At 37.4% G+C, this 18256-nt stretch overlaps 1 protein-coding gene across 2 annotated transcripts in view; it reads left to right on the top strand.

Moving 5' to 3' along the window:
- The window catches only part of ELAPOR2 (endosome-lysosome associated apoptosis and autophagy regulator family member 2), a 181513-nt gene that overhangs the window by 94136 nt on the left and 69121 nt on the right, over positions 1-18256 (top strand). For both annotated transcript variants that reach the window (XM_045052322.1, XM_023250311.2), the window contains exons 3-4: positions 9282-9477; positions 15607-15754. In XM_045052322.1, coding sequence (XP_044908257.1) covers positions 9282-9477; positions 15607-15754 — 344 coding nt within the window. The remainder of the gene's footprint in view (positions 1-9281; positions 9478-15606; positions 15755-18256) is intronic.

Below are 18256 nucleotides of genomic sequence, written 5' to 3'. Positions count from 1 at the left end.
GAGAAACCTAATACATATTTATAGAACGTTTCCTGTGTGCTGAGTGCATCCTGTTTTGCTCAGAGTTTGCCAAATTTATTTGATTACAGGACTCTTATCTAATGTGTAGTTGGACCCCACAGGCTAATTTCTGCAGATATAATTTTTGGAAAACGCAGGTGTAAGCACATGTGCCTGGCTAATTTAGTAAACTTTTATATGGTTCTACTTACACTAGATTTAACTAATTTCTTTCTTTTTTTAAAACTTTTAAAAAAATGTTTATTTACTTATTTTGAGAGAGAGAGAGAGTGCGTGTGCATGTGAGCACACGAGCCGGGGAGGGGCAGAGAGAGAGGGAGAGAGAGATTCCCAATCAGGCTCCCCACTCATAGCATGGAGCCTGATGCAGGCTCAAACTCATGAACCCATGAGATCATGACCTGAGCTCAAACCAAGAGTCTGATGCTTAACCAACTGAGCCACCCAGGCACTAGATTTAACTAATTTCATGTGATTTCTTTGCTCTGCAGGTACATTTGCAGCCTTAACTACATTGGTGTTTGTTTGAAGACCTCTCATGGTTGATGGTCAGGTGTGATATACACATATGGTTAAATCCCAGATCTGCAACCAACTTGTATATCTTGGGCAAAATATTCAGTTCACAGCTACTTACTGAACTTTAATTTATTCACTGGAACAAGCATTTATCATTTCCTATGTTCTTGACAATAGGAATCCAAAAATAGTTTTATAAAGATGACTGTTTTCTATGACCTTTCACTGTAATAAGAGCAGATGGGTAAACATGTTATAGTATTGGGGCAAAGTGAATGATAGATATAAACACCTGAGGTGATCTTACCAAGGAAGATGGATGATTTCTGTTCACAGGAAGAGGGCTCACAGTGAAACAGATAGAAGTTTGAAGTTCAGAATCATCTGTTACCAGCTTAATAACCTTGGAAAATTATCTAAGCTTTGGCAGCTCCGTGCAAAAAATTGTGTCCGTACCGAGGATTGAGTTGATAAATGCCATATTTAATGGGCCATATATGTTAATTCTCTGAGCATCTCTGAAGCAAACCCTGAAGGAAGTTGTTGAGTTCACTGATACAAAGTGGCCTTTGAGACATAGGAAACATGGACACAGGTGCAGACTGGAGGCAGCACTGGGTTTCCCTGGGTGCATTCTGAGAGCTGTATGAATGGTTGTCAGAGAATATAAGAGGGTACAGAGATTTTGGCAAATCTCACAGGCTCCTGTGTGTCATACCAAGGACTTTGACCTGGAGACAGCTATTCATGGATGTCTGAGGAAGTTAAATGAATTGATACATCTAATCTACAGTGCTAGGTAACATAGTAATATAACTTAATGGTAACAATAATAATAATATTAAAATAATGTAGAATTATAACAGCTAACAGTTATTTGCTACATGCCAGGCACAATTATAAATGTTTTATATGTATTCATTCAAATTTATTTAGGCATCACCACACCTTTTGAAGTAGGTACTTGTATTACATCACACTGGTAGGTCAAGGGCAAAAAGGGTTTTTTTTTATTACATCACACTGGTAGGTCAAGGGCAAAAAGCTGCTGGGTTCATGTTCTTAACTCCTATGGTGTCCTGACTCTTTGGAATATTCTACAGTATATACTGAACAAGTGTTAGTCCCTCTTCTTGAGACATCCATACTCCCCTAACTTTTATCTCTTAAGTAAAATATAATGCAAGTTAATATCCAGATAACTAAATGATTTAAAAAAATAGCATGTAAAGGCTCAGATATATTGATTGATGGGTCATTTTAATGCATTAATGATCTTGCTGTAGATTTAATTCTTTTTTTTAAATGTTTATTTATTTTTGAGAAAGAGAGAGCAGGGGAGGGGCAGGGAGAGAAAGAATCTCAAGCAGGCTTTGCACTGTTAGTGCAGAACCTGATGTGGGGTTTGAACTCATGAACCATGAGATCATGACCTGAGCCGAAACCAAGAGTTGGACACTCAGCTGACTGAGCCATCCAGGGGCCACTACCTTCTTAATTGTATCTCTTTCTCTGAAAGGCAAGAGAATAACGTTCAGAATTTACGGCACATTTGTAGTTGTATCCTCATATACAATGAAAAGTTGGTTAGTATTTTTTTTCCCTGTGCCTAGAATATTGTTGATGCTTAATACATATACTTTCATTATTCAATGTGTATTAGAAAAAAATTGGTACTTTATTCAACTGTAGAATTTATTATTTTTTAAAAGTAGGCTTCACGTTCAACGTGGGGCTTGAACTCACGACCTGGGATCAAGAGTCAGACACTCCACTGACTGCGGCAACCAGGTGCTCCTCAGCAATACAAATTATTATTTTAGAATAGGGTCCTTCTTCATTCATGCCAAGAAGAGAGGTGCTGTAGCCCTCTCATGGCTCCTAAGAAAGCTCTAGAACCTTGGAATGTTTGTGGATTAAATGTGGTGTTCTAAATTAGAGACCGACTTGGCTGTTTCATTCTGTAGGCAAAATACAGAGATCCAATCAGATTTGTGAAAATTTGTTTTATATGGAAAAGGAGAGGCATACTTTGTCCTCAATAGGCTTTGTCTGGAATGTTGACGCATCAAGTTCCAGGTGGGAAGGGTGTGGAAGTTGCATGGGCTCAGCAACACATGAGGCAGGTGAAAGGCCTGAGCAAATGGGATTATGAAAAGGACAGCTCAGAAATCAACCTTTAGGTCACTTGTGGTGTTCGGTGGGAACTAGGCTGAGGGTGGTTCTCTGAAAAACATGTTTTATAAGGAGATGAGGGAATCAGCCCTCAAAACTGCAGAATCATATTAGGAAGTAGAGGGTGACTGACACCTTCTAAGGAAGAGGAAAAGTTCAGGATGGTAAGAATCAAAGTGTTAAGACATAATTGGAAGTTGAGAAAACTGATTTCACAAATGCATCGTTTCTGGCCCCTTTGGTGACCTCATCAAGTACTCTCAATGTTTTCCTTCCCCTGACCTTCGCTGTTGTATTTTTTTCTATAAAACTTATGTCATCTTGTGCCTGATGGACTGGAACTGGTATTCTCCCCTATTAAACACTGAAGTCAGAAAGCCACAATAAAAACCATTTGTTATTTTTTTTTCTTTAAAGATGAAAACTACCTTAGTTAGCTTTTTCTTATAAAAGGTTGGAAACCAATTTAATGGGGATTGTTAATCTGCCAGGATAACAAATCAATTTTCCTGCCAGGAGCTGTTTTGTTTTGTTTTTTGGGGGAGGCTGGGGATCATTTTCTGGCTCATCAGTCCCCCTTCAAGAAGTGCAGTGACAGTCATATGGTCCTGCGGACAGAGCTGTGTGAGGACCCATCCACTGGAAAGGATGTTAGAGGCGGGAATTGGTTTTCAGAGATGCAGGGGCAATGCTTTCACGAAATCCTCTTTTTCAGAGAAGAGCGAATTAGAGAATATTAGCCAGGACTGGTTTGTATTCATGCACTTGTTGGAATGTCTCCTATGTCACTTTAATTTTTGTAAAATGAGATGTAGTTTTTTTCTTTTCTGAGAATTTCACAAGTAAAAATATAAAAAGGTAGTCTTCACGTGTTGCCTACATCACTAGCCCTGAGGGAGGAAAAAGAAGATCTGAGATTTGCTGGACTCAGTATTGTGTTCAGTTTCTCCTAGATGCCATTTTCTACTTTTTTTGTTTTGTTTTGTTTTCTGACTGTGCTGTCAGCACAGAGCCCCCTGTGAGGCTCGAACTCACGAGCTGTGAGATCATGACCTGAGCCGAAGTCGGACACCCAGGCACCCCTTATCAATCTTATTTAAATTAAACTAAACAACTGAAGAAAAAAGAGGCACATTTGCTTGTCTTATTTCTGGAATTGATTTATTCATTTTCCCATAAATATATGTAATTACTTTTTATTTAGCTATTAACTTAGGTTTACAGATAAGATAGAATTTACAGTGAATTTAGCTTAGTGAATATAAATTTTGAATCTATTTTGAGGTAGATAAGTCTAGACTAGATTAGCATAGAAACTCCATCAGAATAAGGATTGTTTCCAAAATATACGTGGTGTGTGGTCTTTGCCAACCAAGTGCTGTGTACTCAGGAAGTATTTGTTGAATGACTTCATGTAATATAGTGTGATTCTCAGGTACTTATCTGTAATGACATTACATAGGCTTACTAACTTGTCAGCATCTCATTAAAAATTAAAAATTTCTTTTATTACTAGTTTTTATTGCTGTTTACTGCTTAGAAAACAAATTTCAGTAATAAATTATCTTGAATTAAATAGAAAAATGAATGAATTATGAATAAATGTAATTGATAGTTACCATCTTTCAAAGCATGAGGTCTCTGGAGGAAGAAATAGCAAAATTAAAAGGCCCTTGTGGTGAAAGGATTAAACAGATAGTCTTTATTGTTAGGCATAAGTCATAGATGATAATCAGCATATAAATGATTAATTCAGTAGCTGTTATTTAGTACATTGTACTGGGTGGTTGCATGATCATAGAGATGCTTTGAATTTTCATGTCACTTTTCACTTTCAGAGTGATTTCCAGTGTCTAAGGGGACCACAGCAGTCCTATGAGGGAGAAAGTGAAGTAATCTCTCACTGGAATATGAATGAATCAAGGTATAGAGGGTTAAATAAATTGCCCCAGCCTTTTTTGCTAGTTGGTGATAGATGACTATAAATGGTTTTTTTCCCTGTTTCTTCACACATGCATATTTCAACCTTTACAGATTCACAGTAGCAGAAATAGAGGTCAGAAAAGAGGCATAAAGCTGAGAAAAAGAACACTGAGTTTAACACATGACCTCTTGGTTTAGATTGTAAGAGAATGGATATTTTTTTAAAGTAGGCTTCATGTCCGGCACGGAGCCCAGTGTAGGACTTGAACTCAAGACCCTGAGATCAAAACCTGAGATAAGATCAAGAGTTGGATGCTTAACTGACTTAGCCACCCAGGTGCCCCCAAAGAATGGATTTTTGACATCACTCTTTCTCTGGGTGCTTAGGTAAAATACTGTGAGATATCAGACTGTTGAGTAGCATGGGACCTTATGCAAATAAAGTTTTTCTGTTCTTAGGCCAGAACTTTGGTGTCTGCTTAACTTTAATTCAGTTCAGATACTCTAGGATTTTGAGGTTGTTGAAAAATCATATTTATTTAGAAATGACTGTTCAAATGCAACATAGTCAACTGACATTTAGGAGAGTTACAACAGCTACTTACAATAACTATCATCCTGTTTTTGTTGAAAGTGTCCTGTTATACTCTAAAGATATTTGAATGAAAATAGTTTAGTGCCTAAGATTATAAAAACTTTTACAATCCACCTAAAAAACCAGAGTCCGAGAAAGCAGTGTTGAAGTGGAAAGTGGGTTTGGCTAAGATGGATGATACCAGAAATGGGAAAACTGGTCATTGTTGGTGACAGCCTAAAGGTCAGCAGTGCTGTGTTGGCATAATCTCATAGAGCACATTGTATTTAACAGGAACATGTGATTCTTCTCTTCCTTTGACATGTGACTCAAGAGCTGGATTCCAGGATGGACAAAAGATTGAGAAACAACAAATGATGAAAATAAAAAAATGGTTTAGACTCTTTATTTCCCCTGGATCATTAAAGGCCCTGTAACCATTTGACTAGCTTTGATTACATAATTATTCTGAGGAAATAAAAAATTATCAATCCAGTGGCAGAACTCTTGTTGTCTCAGACCCCTGAATTGTATTATTAATAATTATTGCTAACATATATTGAGTGACTTATGGCAGGCACACTGCTAAAGGCTTTTATTGAATCCCACAGCAGTTCTTTGAGTTAGATATTATTATTATCTTCCTTTTTACAGATGAGGACAATGAGACTTAGAGAAGTCAGTAACTTGCTAAAATATTTCATGAATGTGTATTTTAGGAATGATATATTAAAAATTCCACAAGATTTCTCAGGATGGGGAATGGTTATTGCTCCATAATGCACAATAATCAATATTGTTTAACAACTCAAGACAGGAAATGAAGAAGGATGTAAAGTATAATTATGGATTCATTTGGAATTGCTTGACCTTTTTTGCATCAATTATTATTATTATAAGTTGAGTTTTCCTGAGGTAGCTGCTTTGGAATCAGACCTAAATTTGGGTATCAGTTTTGCCACTTGTTAATGGGTACCTTCCTAATTGGGTTATTTGAATATATTGTGCCTCATTTTTTTCATGTGGTAAATGGGCATAATATCTTCCTTCTTCACAGGTCTGTTATAAACATTGCTCCCAATTATTTGTAAATTCCATATTTGAAAATTTACATGCTTCATAAAATTTTGTGGTGACACCCCCTCCCCATCAATACAAATAATACTTTCATAGTCATTTGCAGACATGTACAGAGCTTTAAAAATTTGAGTCACCCTATCACACGGTCTCAGCTGAGGTCAAGCAAGGTGACATTCTGCCTTGTTTCTTACAGTGTCAACAAATGTCCTCTTCACAGTCTATTCAGTGCACTTTTTTCTTTGCGTTTTTATACTTTTATCGGTTATTTTACTGTCTAAAATGGCTCCCAAATGTTCTGAAGTGCTGGCTTAGTGTTTCGAAGTGCAAGAAGGCTGTGATGTGCCTTGTGGAGAAAATACGTGGGTTAAATAAGCTTAGTTCGAAGATGAATTATAGTGCTGTTGGCCATAAGTTCAATGTTAATGAATGAACAATGTACATTAAATAAGATATTTTTCAACCGAAACACACATAAAACAAGGTTACATATTGATCTGTTGCTGAAGATATTGTGGCCAGAGTCTCATAGGAGCCTAACCCTGTATTTGCCAAGGATAAAAAGAATTGACTGTGTAATAAATACTCAGAACTTTGACTGTCAACTTTATCTTTCAGCCTTCCTTCTGGTCTTACAGAAGGAGCCACCTCTGAAAGAGTTGGGGGTATTCTTAATGGTTTTAACAGGGCAGTGAACACTCTGAAATAGCACAACGCAATCTTCTTCTTAGCTTCTAGAGTCCCTTATAGTAACTTATAAAATATTACTTCTCATTAATTAAAAGTTCAGTTTGGGACACTAGACTAAACTATCTTGAAAGATTATTTTATGAGAAAGTATTTTCAGCTTACCAGGTGCTGTAGTCCCTGCTGCAACTGTTCAACTCTGCCATTGTGGTGCAAAAGCAGCCATAGACATCAGTAAATGAATGGTTTGGGCTCTGTGTGTGTGTGTGTGTGTGTGTGTGTGTTTTCCTTTAAAAGTTTTATTTGAGAGAGAGAGCAAGTGGGGGAGGGGCAAAGAGACAGGGGGACAGAGGATCTGAAGTGGGCTCTGCACGGGCAGTGGAACCGATGCAGGTCTCATACTCCTAAACCATGAGATCATGACCTGAGCTGAAGTTGCATGTTCAACTTGGTTTCTTACAGTAGTTATCAGTTTACTAGAAGGCCTGTAAACCATAGAAGGTGAAATACAGTTTTTTCCGTTACTGTGTTTCTCTGCTGGTAGCGCTGGGAGTGGTAATAATAGCAGAGGGAGCATTTATTAAATGCCAGGCACTATGCTTAGCACCTTATACTATATTTTATTTAATTACTATAGCCGTGTGAAGCAATACTATGTTTATTACCTCATTTTTCAGAGAGGGAACTGAGGACCCACAGAAGTGAAGTAACTCACTTAAGGTCATAGGAAGTTGTATAACCTGGTTCTAGGATGGTTTTGACTTTGTAGCCAGCATGCAACATCTTTTGCCTAACCTTTTCTTATTTTCTGATGTTCTACTAATTTTGGGATGTTGAGAGTTGGAATTTCACTGTATAGACAAATTAAGCTTTTCTGAAGAAAAACATTCTATTTTTGTGAGTGAATAAGTAGATGAATGTGGGTTTTAGCTCTAATTCTTTATTTTTTAAAAATTAACTTGTTTGTGTATCTTGATAAGTATCCAAATATGTTATAAAAGGAGAATCTATCCAAATGTGAGGCTTTGTTCCTTCAGTCTGCTGGGAGATATGTTTATATTGATCAATTAATTTGGAGGTTTTATTTTATTTGGAGGTCTTGTTTCTTTAATATCCTCATTAAATGGTTAGAAAGTCCTTTGCTTTTAAGTCACTAATATCATTTTGAACACGGAACCACACATTTGGGGGACATAGATTTGCATTTGTTGAATGAATAATAACTCAGCAGCACAACTACATTCCTTGGTATAACTCTGCCAACTCTTTTTCCCGTTGCCCATGCCTGCTGTGTCTGCTTAGTTCTCAGTTCTGAGTTAGTTCTCAGAATTAGCACAGAGCTTGTCATCAGCAATAAGATGGAGGTTATAAAAATGACTGTCACAGTTGTGAATATTGAAAAAGTGGAGATACTGGTGTAGCTATAGCATGAGAAACGCTACCCTCCTATTACCCCTTTATGTTGAGTTCTCACTCACTGGGTCAACCTTTTATTTGGACTTAGGATTTGCCAGATAGATTTAGGAATCCAAAAATAATGATACTTGTTTTCTGGAAGCTCAAAGTCTCACATCAACTGATACACATATATATCACCTTATGAGTAAGTTTGTGTGTGTGTGTGTGTGCACGCGCGTGCGTGTGCCTGATGCCTAAATGCAGGTGTTATGAGAAGAGGATTGTAGGAGGACAAAGGGAGGCACAACTGACCAACCTACTGCCTGGTGGGGGCAGGGAGGTCTTGTGAAGAGGGTCATTTTTGATGTAGGAATTGGAGTTTTCCAAGTGGAGCAGATGGATTCGTTAGCCTCTCTGGAGAAAGATGACCACAGTAGGGAGAGAAAGGATGAAAAAACTTGGGAATGATATGAATTTTGTTAGCTTTGGAAGAGGATGGGGCAACAGATGAGGCTGGGAAAATACGGTGGGGCCAAATTGTGAAGTGCATGTGGTAATAGGGACAACTTCAGAAAGCTTTAGGGGTGCCTGGGTGGCTCAGTCGGTTAAGCGTCGACTGTTGCTTCAGCTCAGGTTATGGGCTCGCAGTTAGTGGATTTGAGCCCTGTGTCAGACTCTGCGGTAATATGACAGTGTGCAGCCTGCTTGGGATTCTCCCTCTCCCTCTCTCTGTCTGCGCCTACCCAGCTCATGTGCACGCTCTCTCTCAAAATAAATAAGTAAACTTAAAAAAAAAAAGCTTTAATTAGGGTGTAGCATGATCAGAACTTTATAAAAGTAATTCTGGTGACTAAAATTGATGGAGAAGTGCAGTGACTAATGGGGTCTATATTCTTCTGACTTCCAGCTTTCTCCTGTGCTTCTGGAGAGTATCTAGAAATGAAGAACCAGGTATGCAGCAAATGTGGCGAAGGTACCTATTCCTTGGGCAGTGGCATCAAATTTGATGAATGGGATGAATTGCCAGCTGGATTTTCCAACGTTGCAACATTCATGGACACTGTGGTCGGCCCTTCCGACAGCAGGCCAGATGGCTGTAACAAGTAAGAATCCAAGGGAGTCTCTGGATCTTGACTAAGTACTTGAGAAGGGTATAGTTGCTCTTTTCCAGAAAGAAGTTGGGGGTAATCTTGGTACTGAATGGGATTATAGATAAGCTAATTGCCAAGAGTCATTTTTTTTTTTTTTTATGGACAGTCACTACAAATAATGTAGGTGAATTTTCATGAGGTTAAAATAATTGCTCTTAGGACATAATAGCTACCATATTGAAAAATGCAGTAAAGCTATTAGAAAAACATTAATTTTCTGATAATAAATTTATAACATTGAAGCCAGTGGAATTTTTACAAACCCTTCTCTGATTTTTAATGGGTAACTTTGGATTTGTTTTTCTTTTCCTCTGAAAGGAAGAATGTATAATCTTCATTTAGATACTCAATGATCTCCTGTAAGAGAGAGTAGGTTAAATAAGGTGGAAAGCTCTTTTGCTTAATTTCTACCTTTAAAAAAATTTTATAATTGAAGTATAGTTGGCATATGATACAACACTTTTAGACGTACAGCATAGTGATTTCACATTTATATATATTATGAAATGTTCATGATAACTATAGTTACCCTCTGTCACCAGAGTTATTAAGATGTTATTGACTATATTACCTATGCTGTAATTTCTTCCTTTCTTTAGGGGATTATTAGCTTTGCCAATGACAACACTGGTGGAATGTTAAATTGTTTTAAAAAGATATAAAATGTTTATCTTTGGGCTGTAATCCTTCCTGTTCTCTTGTATTCGCTATATAACATTTCCTTCTATATGGCCATGTATAGAATAATTAAGCATTAGGCCTCTGGCTACTTTTGAACAAGAATGGCTTCTCAGGAACTGAACATTTTTACCATGAGCTAAGGATGCTTGGGAATAATTTAGCTGAGCTAAGATGCATTCTCTCCTTCCTACCTTCCCTTAATCCCTCTTGTTTTCCAGTGCTCTTTCTCTCTCTGCCAAGTGACATTTTTACTCTTTTGATAATCATTATATAGAGAGAGTTGTGGCATTAGATATCATTAACGTCTAAATATATATATATTTATATGTGTATATGTATGTATGTATATATGTACACACATATACATATACATGTATATAGACATGTACATACATATGTGTATAAATGTGTGTATATATTTTTTAAATGTAATTTAATATTTTTTTTTAATTTTTTTTCAACGTTTATTTATTTTTGGGACAGAGAGAGACAGAGCATGAACGGGGGAGGGGCAGAGAGAGAGGGAGACACAGAATCGGAAACAGGCTCCAGGCTCCGAGCCATCAGCCCAGAGCCTGACGCGGGGCTCGAACTCACGGACCGCGAGATCGTGACCTGGCTGAAGTCGGACGCTTAACCGACTGCGCCACCCAGGCGCCCCTGTAATTTAATATTTTTACACAAAAGAGCTCTTTAGAGGAAGGTACTAGTAGGATGTTATGGTACCTCAGATCTTTGTTTTAGTGGGCAAGAGATGTTGACATCGCTTCTTTTTCTACTTAGAATATGTAGTTTATTCAGTAAAGAAGTTTAATGATGAGTACAACTTTTTCAATGTACTGTCTTGTGTAATTTTCTCAATGTGAATTTCAGTCTGATATTGTTATGATCATCTCCCTCCCTCCCTTCTTTTATCCATTCATCCAGTCTTGCTTCAATTCTTTTTAATTGGTTGGGTCATATAGATGTATGCTGAACTTCATAAGGAATTGTCAGAGTTTTCCAAAATGGTTGTATCACTGTAGACTCCAGTGTGTGTTTGAATTCTAGTTACACTACACATTTACCAATATTTTGTTTTGTCAGGTTTTGTTTTAGCCATTTATGTGTGTGTGTGTGTGCGCATGTGTGCATGTGTGTGCACGCATGTGAAATGATACCTCCTTGTGGTTTTAATTTGCATTTCCCTTGAACACTTTTCATATGTTCATTGTCCATGTGTTTTATTTTTTTGTGTGTATGTGAGATGTCAACATGTTTTACCCATTTTCTATTTTTTGGGGTCATTTTATTATTGAGCTATATGTGATCTTTGTGTATTCTAGACATGAGTTCTTGTCATGTATATATTTATATAAAACTTAATATATACGTGCATACACAAATACATATATATATATATAGGTATGTGTGATGTTTTCTCCCAGTTGGTGGCATTTGCCTTTTTATTTTCTTTTTTTGATTTTTTTTAAAGTTTATTTATTTTGAGAGAGAGAGAGAGAGAGAGAGAGAGAGAGCAAGTGGGGCAGGGATAGATAGAGAGGGAGAGAGGGAGAATCCCAAGCAGGCTCTGCACTGTCAGTACAGAGCCCCATGTGAGGCTCAAACTCACAAACTGTGAGATCATGACCTGAGCTGAAGTCGGATGTTTAACTGACTGAGCCACCCAGGCGCCCTGCCTTTTCATTTTCTTAATGGTGTCTTTCGATAAACCAAAGTTTAAAATTTGAGAAAGTACAATTTATCAGTTTTTTTTCTGTTACGGTCAATGTTTTTTATATCTTCAGATATCTTTGCTAAGCTTGATTACAAAGGCTATACCTTACAATATGCATTCTGGCAGTGTAATTATTTATTACCGTACCTTTTGCATAATATGTAAAACTTTACGACAGTGTGGTTACAATTATACCCTCATCTGTGTGCTATTGTCCTGTATTATATGTAGAAACATCTTATAATTCCTATAATACAATGAAACATATGTTAAATAATCAGTTGTTTTTAAAAGAACTAATGAGATAAAAACAATATAGGGGCACCTGGCTGGCTCAGTCCCTTAAGCATCCAACTTCAGCTCAGGTCATGATCTCATGGTTCGTGAGTTTGAGCCCCACATCGGGCTCTATCCTGACGGCTCAGAGCCTGGAGCCTGCTAGGGATTCTGAGTCTCCCTCTCTCTCTGCCCCTCCCCGGCTCATGCTCTGATTCCCTCTCTCAAAAATAAATAAACACTGGGAAAAAGTTAAAGAAAAAGAGATGAAAAAATATAGCTTTATATGTTTGTCTACATAGTCACCGTTATGGCTGCTCCTTCTTTCTTTATATAGATCTGAATGTTTAGGATTATTTTTTTCAACCAGTGAAATTTTCTTTATCATTTCTAATAGTATAGGTCTGCTGCTCCCAAATTCTCTCAGCTTTTCTTTACCTAAAAGAAAGAAAGCCTCTCTCTTTTTTTTTTTTTTTTTGCCTCCATTTTGAAGAATATTTTCTTGGACATTGGACTGTTGACTTTACTTTTCTCTTTCTCTGCTTTAAAGATGTTCTACTACCTTCTGAACTCTCCCTTATTTGTGATGAAAAGTTAGCTGTATTGTTTATGATTAATTCCCTTCTATGTAAAGTGCCTTAATTTCTCTATTTATAAAATGTTCTCCATATTTTTGCTACTTAGCAGTTTGACTATGACATATCTGGCATTGGTTTTCTTGTATTTACTTCAAGTTTAGTGAGCTTCTTGGATTTGTAGGTTGATAGTGTCACCAAATTTAGCAATTATTCTGGCAGTTACTTCACCAATAATGTTTTTCTGCCTTTTTCTCTCTCTCTTCTGTTTCTTTAACTCCAATTACACATAGGTTAGACCACTTGATATTGTCTGAAGGTCACTGAGGCTCCTTATTTTTTTTCAAAATTTTTTCTCTCATATTTCAGAATGCATGATTTCTATTGCTCTATCACTAACTATCTTTTTTCTTTTCTTTTTTCAGTCTCAAACTTGCTCTGAGCCCATCTGGTGAATTTCAAATTTTACATGTTATGATTTTTCAGTTCTAGAATTTCCATCTAGTTTATTTTATGGCTCTTATTTCCCTTACATACTCGAGGTTCTTTATTCCTTCATTTATTGTATTCAGCTTTTATTTATAGTCAACTGTATTTGGAAGAACTGTCTTAAATACTTGCCTGGGTTTTTTTTTTTTCCTGTCTTTTTTCTCCATTAAGGGTCATATTTTCCCGCTTATTTGCATGTCTAGTAAATTTTTATTATATCTTGGGCATTGTGAATGTTAAGGTGTAGGGAATGTGGATTATTTTTTTTCTTCATTTTAAGAGTGCTGAATTATGTTCTGGCAGGCATTTTAGGTACTGAAAGAGCACTTTGACCTCATCAGGCCTGGTTTTATTCTTTTTTAGGGTGGCTCTGTATTAGTTTCGCACTTAGTTCTAGGTCATGGCCTTTATTTTAGTGAGGGAGTTGGCAAACTGTGGCCTTTGAGCTCTCTCTTTGTTTCTGTAAACAAAGTTATATTGGAAGACAGCTGTACTCATTTATTTATGCATTGTCTGTGGCTGCTTTTCAGTTACAACAGCAGAATTAAGTATTGCAGGAAGGACCAGATGGTCCACAGAGCCAACAATATTTAGTCTCTGGCCCATTATGAAAAGGTTTGCTAGTACATGCTTTAGGGCATGGCCCTTATTTTCCAAGATGTGGTACTTCTGGGGTCTCCCATAAATTCCCAGTATGGTTATCAAGTTTTCTCCTCTCTGGCTGACCTGGAGCTCCAGTGACTCCCATTAAAGTGAGCTCTGTGATTATGTCTCAGCTTTGCAGTGGCTGTTTTCTACTATGTCTGGACACTCCAGCCCCAAGCCCAGAGAAACTCCATATGGACTTCTGGACACCCTGTTCTCTGATTCTCAGGCCTATCAATTCCAAGTGCTTCAGCTGCCCTAATGACTCATCTCTGCTCCTCAGCTCAGTGAGACTCTGTGCTCTGCTTGTCTCCTGGTGCCACAGTCTGGGAAGTGTCCTGAAAAGTGAGGTCAGGGTCAGTTTGGGCATTTTCTTGCTCTCAAGAATCTCAGTCCTGCATTGTGTATTGTCAGTGCCTGAACATGGCTCATGTATTTTCTTTAGTTTAACAGTTAAAGAGAAAGGGCAAATCCAAATACCAAATAGTGAGTCATGTTGGGATCTGGAAATCTCAGGCTTCAGATTTTTTTTCTGTTAGAAGAAAGAAAAGAATTTGCCCAAATCTCATTCTTATCCATATAAACAGTTACATCTGAAGGGAAGGGTGTTAAGTTGTGCTTTCATACATTTTGGTTAGAAATATTTTTGGCCAAAGAGTCAACAAGTGACTCGTTATTGGTTTATCTAAGAATTAGGGTTAGATTTACAACTTAATTTAATTAATTAATATATTTATTTAATTTAGAGAGTGAATGTGTGTGTGTGTGAGCATGTAAGGGGTAGAGAGAGGGAGAGAGAGAATCCCAAGCAGGCTCTGTGTTGTCAGTTCAGAGCCTAACTCGGGGCTCAATCTCATGAACTGTAAGATCACGACCTGAACCAAAATCAAGAGCCAAATGTCCAACTGGCTGAGCTACCCAGGTACCCCAACAACTTACATTTTATTCACCAGTGTGTTTTCTTAATTTTTCACTTTTTTAAAACAAAAATTCCAACCAGACTCTTACCCCTATTATATACTCTGAAACTGTGATCTATATTTTACCTAGATTCACTTTAAATGGATTTTTACTAGTACTATTCCTTCTTTCATCTCAAGGAACTCCCTCATCCCCCTGCCAGGTATATGTGTTGATAAATAAAACTTGAGATGTTGTTTGAGAAAATAATTCTACTTCAGACGATTGTAGTTTGTGGTCATCTATTTAGTAATCAAATTTTTTTTTTAATTTTTTTTTCAACGTTTATTTATTTTTGGGACAGAGAGAGACAGAGCATGAACGGGGGAGAGGCAGAGAGAGAGGGAGACACAGAATTGGAAACAGGCTCCAGGCTCTGAGCCATCAGCCCAGAGCCTGACGCGGGGCTCGAACTCCCGGACCGCGAGATCATGACCTGGCTGAAGTCGGACGCTTAACCGACTGCGCCACCCAGGCGCCCCTAGTAATCAAATTTTTGGTGGAAAAATAGTTTCCTAGCAAATGAATCACATAACCTTAACAAATTTAGGAAGTCCTGTGCCATAAGAAATGAACCTTTTCCCAGTAACGTGTTGGCCTTCGAGTTCCAGAGAAGCTTGAGACTTCTCTGCTGTGCTTTGCCAATGGAACTACTTCTGAAACTGAGTTAGGTAACTTGTGAACAGAAGAGGTTTCTGAATGCTAATGTAAAAATGCCTGTTGGTTTTGTTTCCACAGCTCTTCTTGGGTCCCTCGTGGAAATTACATAGAGTCAAATCGTGATGACTGCACAGTATCTTTGATCTATGCTGTGCACCTTAAGAAGTCGGGTTATGTCTTCTTTGAGTACCAGTATGTCGACAACAACATCTTCTTTGAGTTCTTTGTAAGGCCTTTTATGTTCTCGAATTCACTTTTTGAGGAAATTGATGTAAAATTTCCATTAATCAGTTGTTGCCATTGAATTGTATGCCTCCTCATTTTTTCCTGTTAATTGAACCTTTTGATCTGAAAAGAAAACCTTATATTTCTCTATAATACTTTATTTTCTAGTTAGTATTGTTACCTCTGAACTCTCACCTTGTCGAGTGACATTGGGCTTGTTTCATTTTTGGTTATGATCATTGGATGAGCATTTGATTTAGACTTTTTGTGTGAAAAATACCTTCACCGAGAGTCATTTTAATTTTTTTTATAACTACAGATGCGATTTTATTCAACATATGTTTTCACCAATTTTTGTGTTTTTTTTCCTCTTTGCAGTTTCAAGTATTTGACTGATTTATGTGTAAACTTGGGCAATATTATAAAAGTAGAAGTGGCTGTATGTTTCTGATTCTGTCAATTTTGTACAATCTAAAGGCATCAGTGGATGAGATAGTTGATGTCTCTGATAAGAGATGAAATAGCCTTACGGAATATAGGATAAAATAATAGTCTGACAGAATAGGCTGTTATCACTAAAATTATTTAAACATTTAATATAAAGTGTATCTAATCTAGGAAATATTTGTTGTGTCAGTCGCTCTGATGCTTGAGAAAATGTTTTCGGATTGACTTATAAAACCAAAAAAAAAAAAAAATGAGTGTTCTACATATAAGTGGGAAAAATATCTTACAAAATGTTCCTGTAGTCCGAATCTCAGGAGCCTATGTGCTAGTAATGCTAAAACAAATTTATATTGCTCCTGATTATGGAAATTGTTAGTCAGAAGTTTTTTGGTAGGAAGAGATATTTGCTGTTGAAGTATGAGCCTTGGATTTGAAGTCAAGAGATTCTGGCTCAGGCCCCAACTACAGTGGCTGGTTGTGTGTTTCGGGCAATTAAAGTTAACTTTCCAGCCCTCAGCATTCCCTTTTGCCAAGTGGATTGTATGACAAGACCTTTTAAGGAGCCTCCTGGTTCTAATCTTTTGATGACTTTAAGATGTTAAGTAACATTCAAACAGATTTCCTTTTGAAGCTACATTTTGTTTGCAAAACACTTCTTAGAGTAAATGATTCCCAACTCCATGGGACATTTTTGCAATCTTACTAAAACTGGAATAAAGTTAAGAAGCAAGGTAATTATGTAACTGTTAGAATAAGCATTTAGTTTTTGTATTGTCAAGTAAGTCCTTTGAGAGTTGTTAGTAAAGGTACTCTTGAGGCATGAAGTTTGATTACTTCCTTTCAGTGGTCCCTTTGTTCTTCTGGTTATAGACTGAGAAGGGGTGGTGAGTTCATGTTCCTTCTTTTATTGATGTTTCTGCCTGATAGGGAGTTTATTGACTCAGAAAGTCAACACTTAAGTCGTCATGCTCATGGTTAATGGAAAGGAAATGTCTCAAGACTGAAAGATGCACTTGTACCTAGAGACATTACACAATTTAAATTTTTTTTTAAACGTTTATTTATTTTTGAGAGACAAGAGAGACAAAGCACGAGGAGGGGGAGGGGCAGAGAGAGAGGGAGGCACAGAATCTGAAGCAGGCTCCAGGCTCCGAACTGTCAGCACAGAGCCCACTGCAGGGCTCAAACCCACGAACTGTGAGAACATGACCTGAGCTGAAGTCAGTTGCTTAACTGACAGAGCCACTCAGGCGCCCAGAGATATTACACAATTTAAAGCAATAAAGTAATTTTAGAACTATGTGGGAACTTCATTCAGCTCCTCTACTCTTCTTTTTAAATGACAAAACTGAAGCCTAGAGAGAATAAGTGATTGGACTAAGGTCATACCTTTACTACTTACCTTTAGAATGAAGAACAGAAATCAGATTTCAAAATGCCAGTAGAATGTCCTGAAAACACATGATGTTTGATTTCAGCTGAAAAAAAAAAATGCTTTCAGCTTTTCCAAACATTGATCATCAAAGGTATATTTAGGGTCCATAGCTGCTTAAAAATGGCTTACCACTTGCATTAGAATGGCCATTATGCTTATAGTATAAATATGACAATTAGATTTAGTTAAAAAAAAATAGCCTCAGTAGGTGATATTCCCTGATCTTTTGAGATGTTAAAACGATCTATTTTCCTGTTAATAACCTTTATGAAATATCTATTACAGAGTACATTTTTAAATCATTTTCTTAAGTTTATTTTTTATTGAGAGACAGAGAGAGCATAAGCTGGGAGAGGTGAGAGAGAGAGGGAGACACGGAATCCGAAGCAGACTCCAAGCTCTGAGCTCTCAGCACAGAGCCTGATGTGGGGCTCAAACACATGAACCGTGAGATCATGATCTGATCTGAAGTCAGACACTTACCCCACTGAGCCACCCAGGCTCCCCCAGAGTGCATTTTCATGTTGTTTTTAAACTAGTCTGGAAGGTGAATACAGTGGCAAAGATGTAGAGACGAAAGAAATAGCAATTCTGGCAGAAGTAGAGGGGATGAGTTCTTCC

Source organism: Felis catus, chromosome A2, assembly GCF_018350175.1.
Source record: "Felis catus isolate Fca126 chromosome A2, F.catus_Fca126_mat1.0, whole genome shotgun sequence".
Lineage (NCBI taxonomy): Eukaryota > Metazoa > Chordata > Mammalia > Carnivora > Felidae > Felis > Felis catus.
This window is presented reverse-complemented; position numbering and strand designations above follow the sequence as displayed.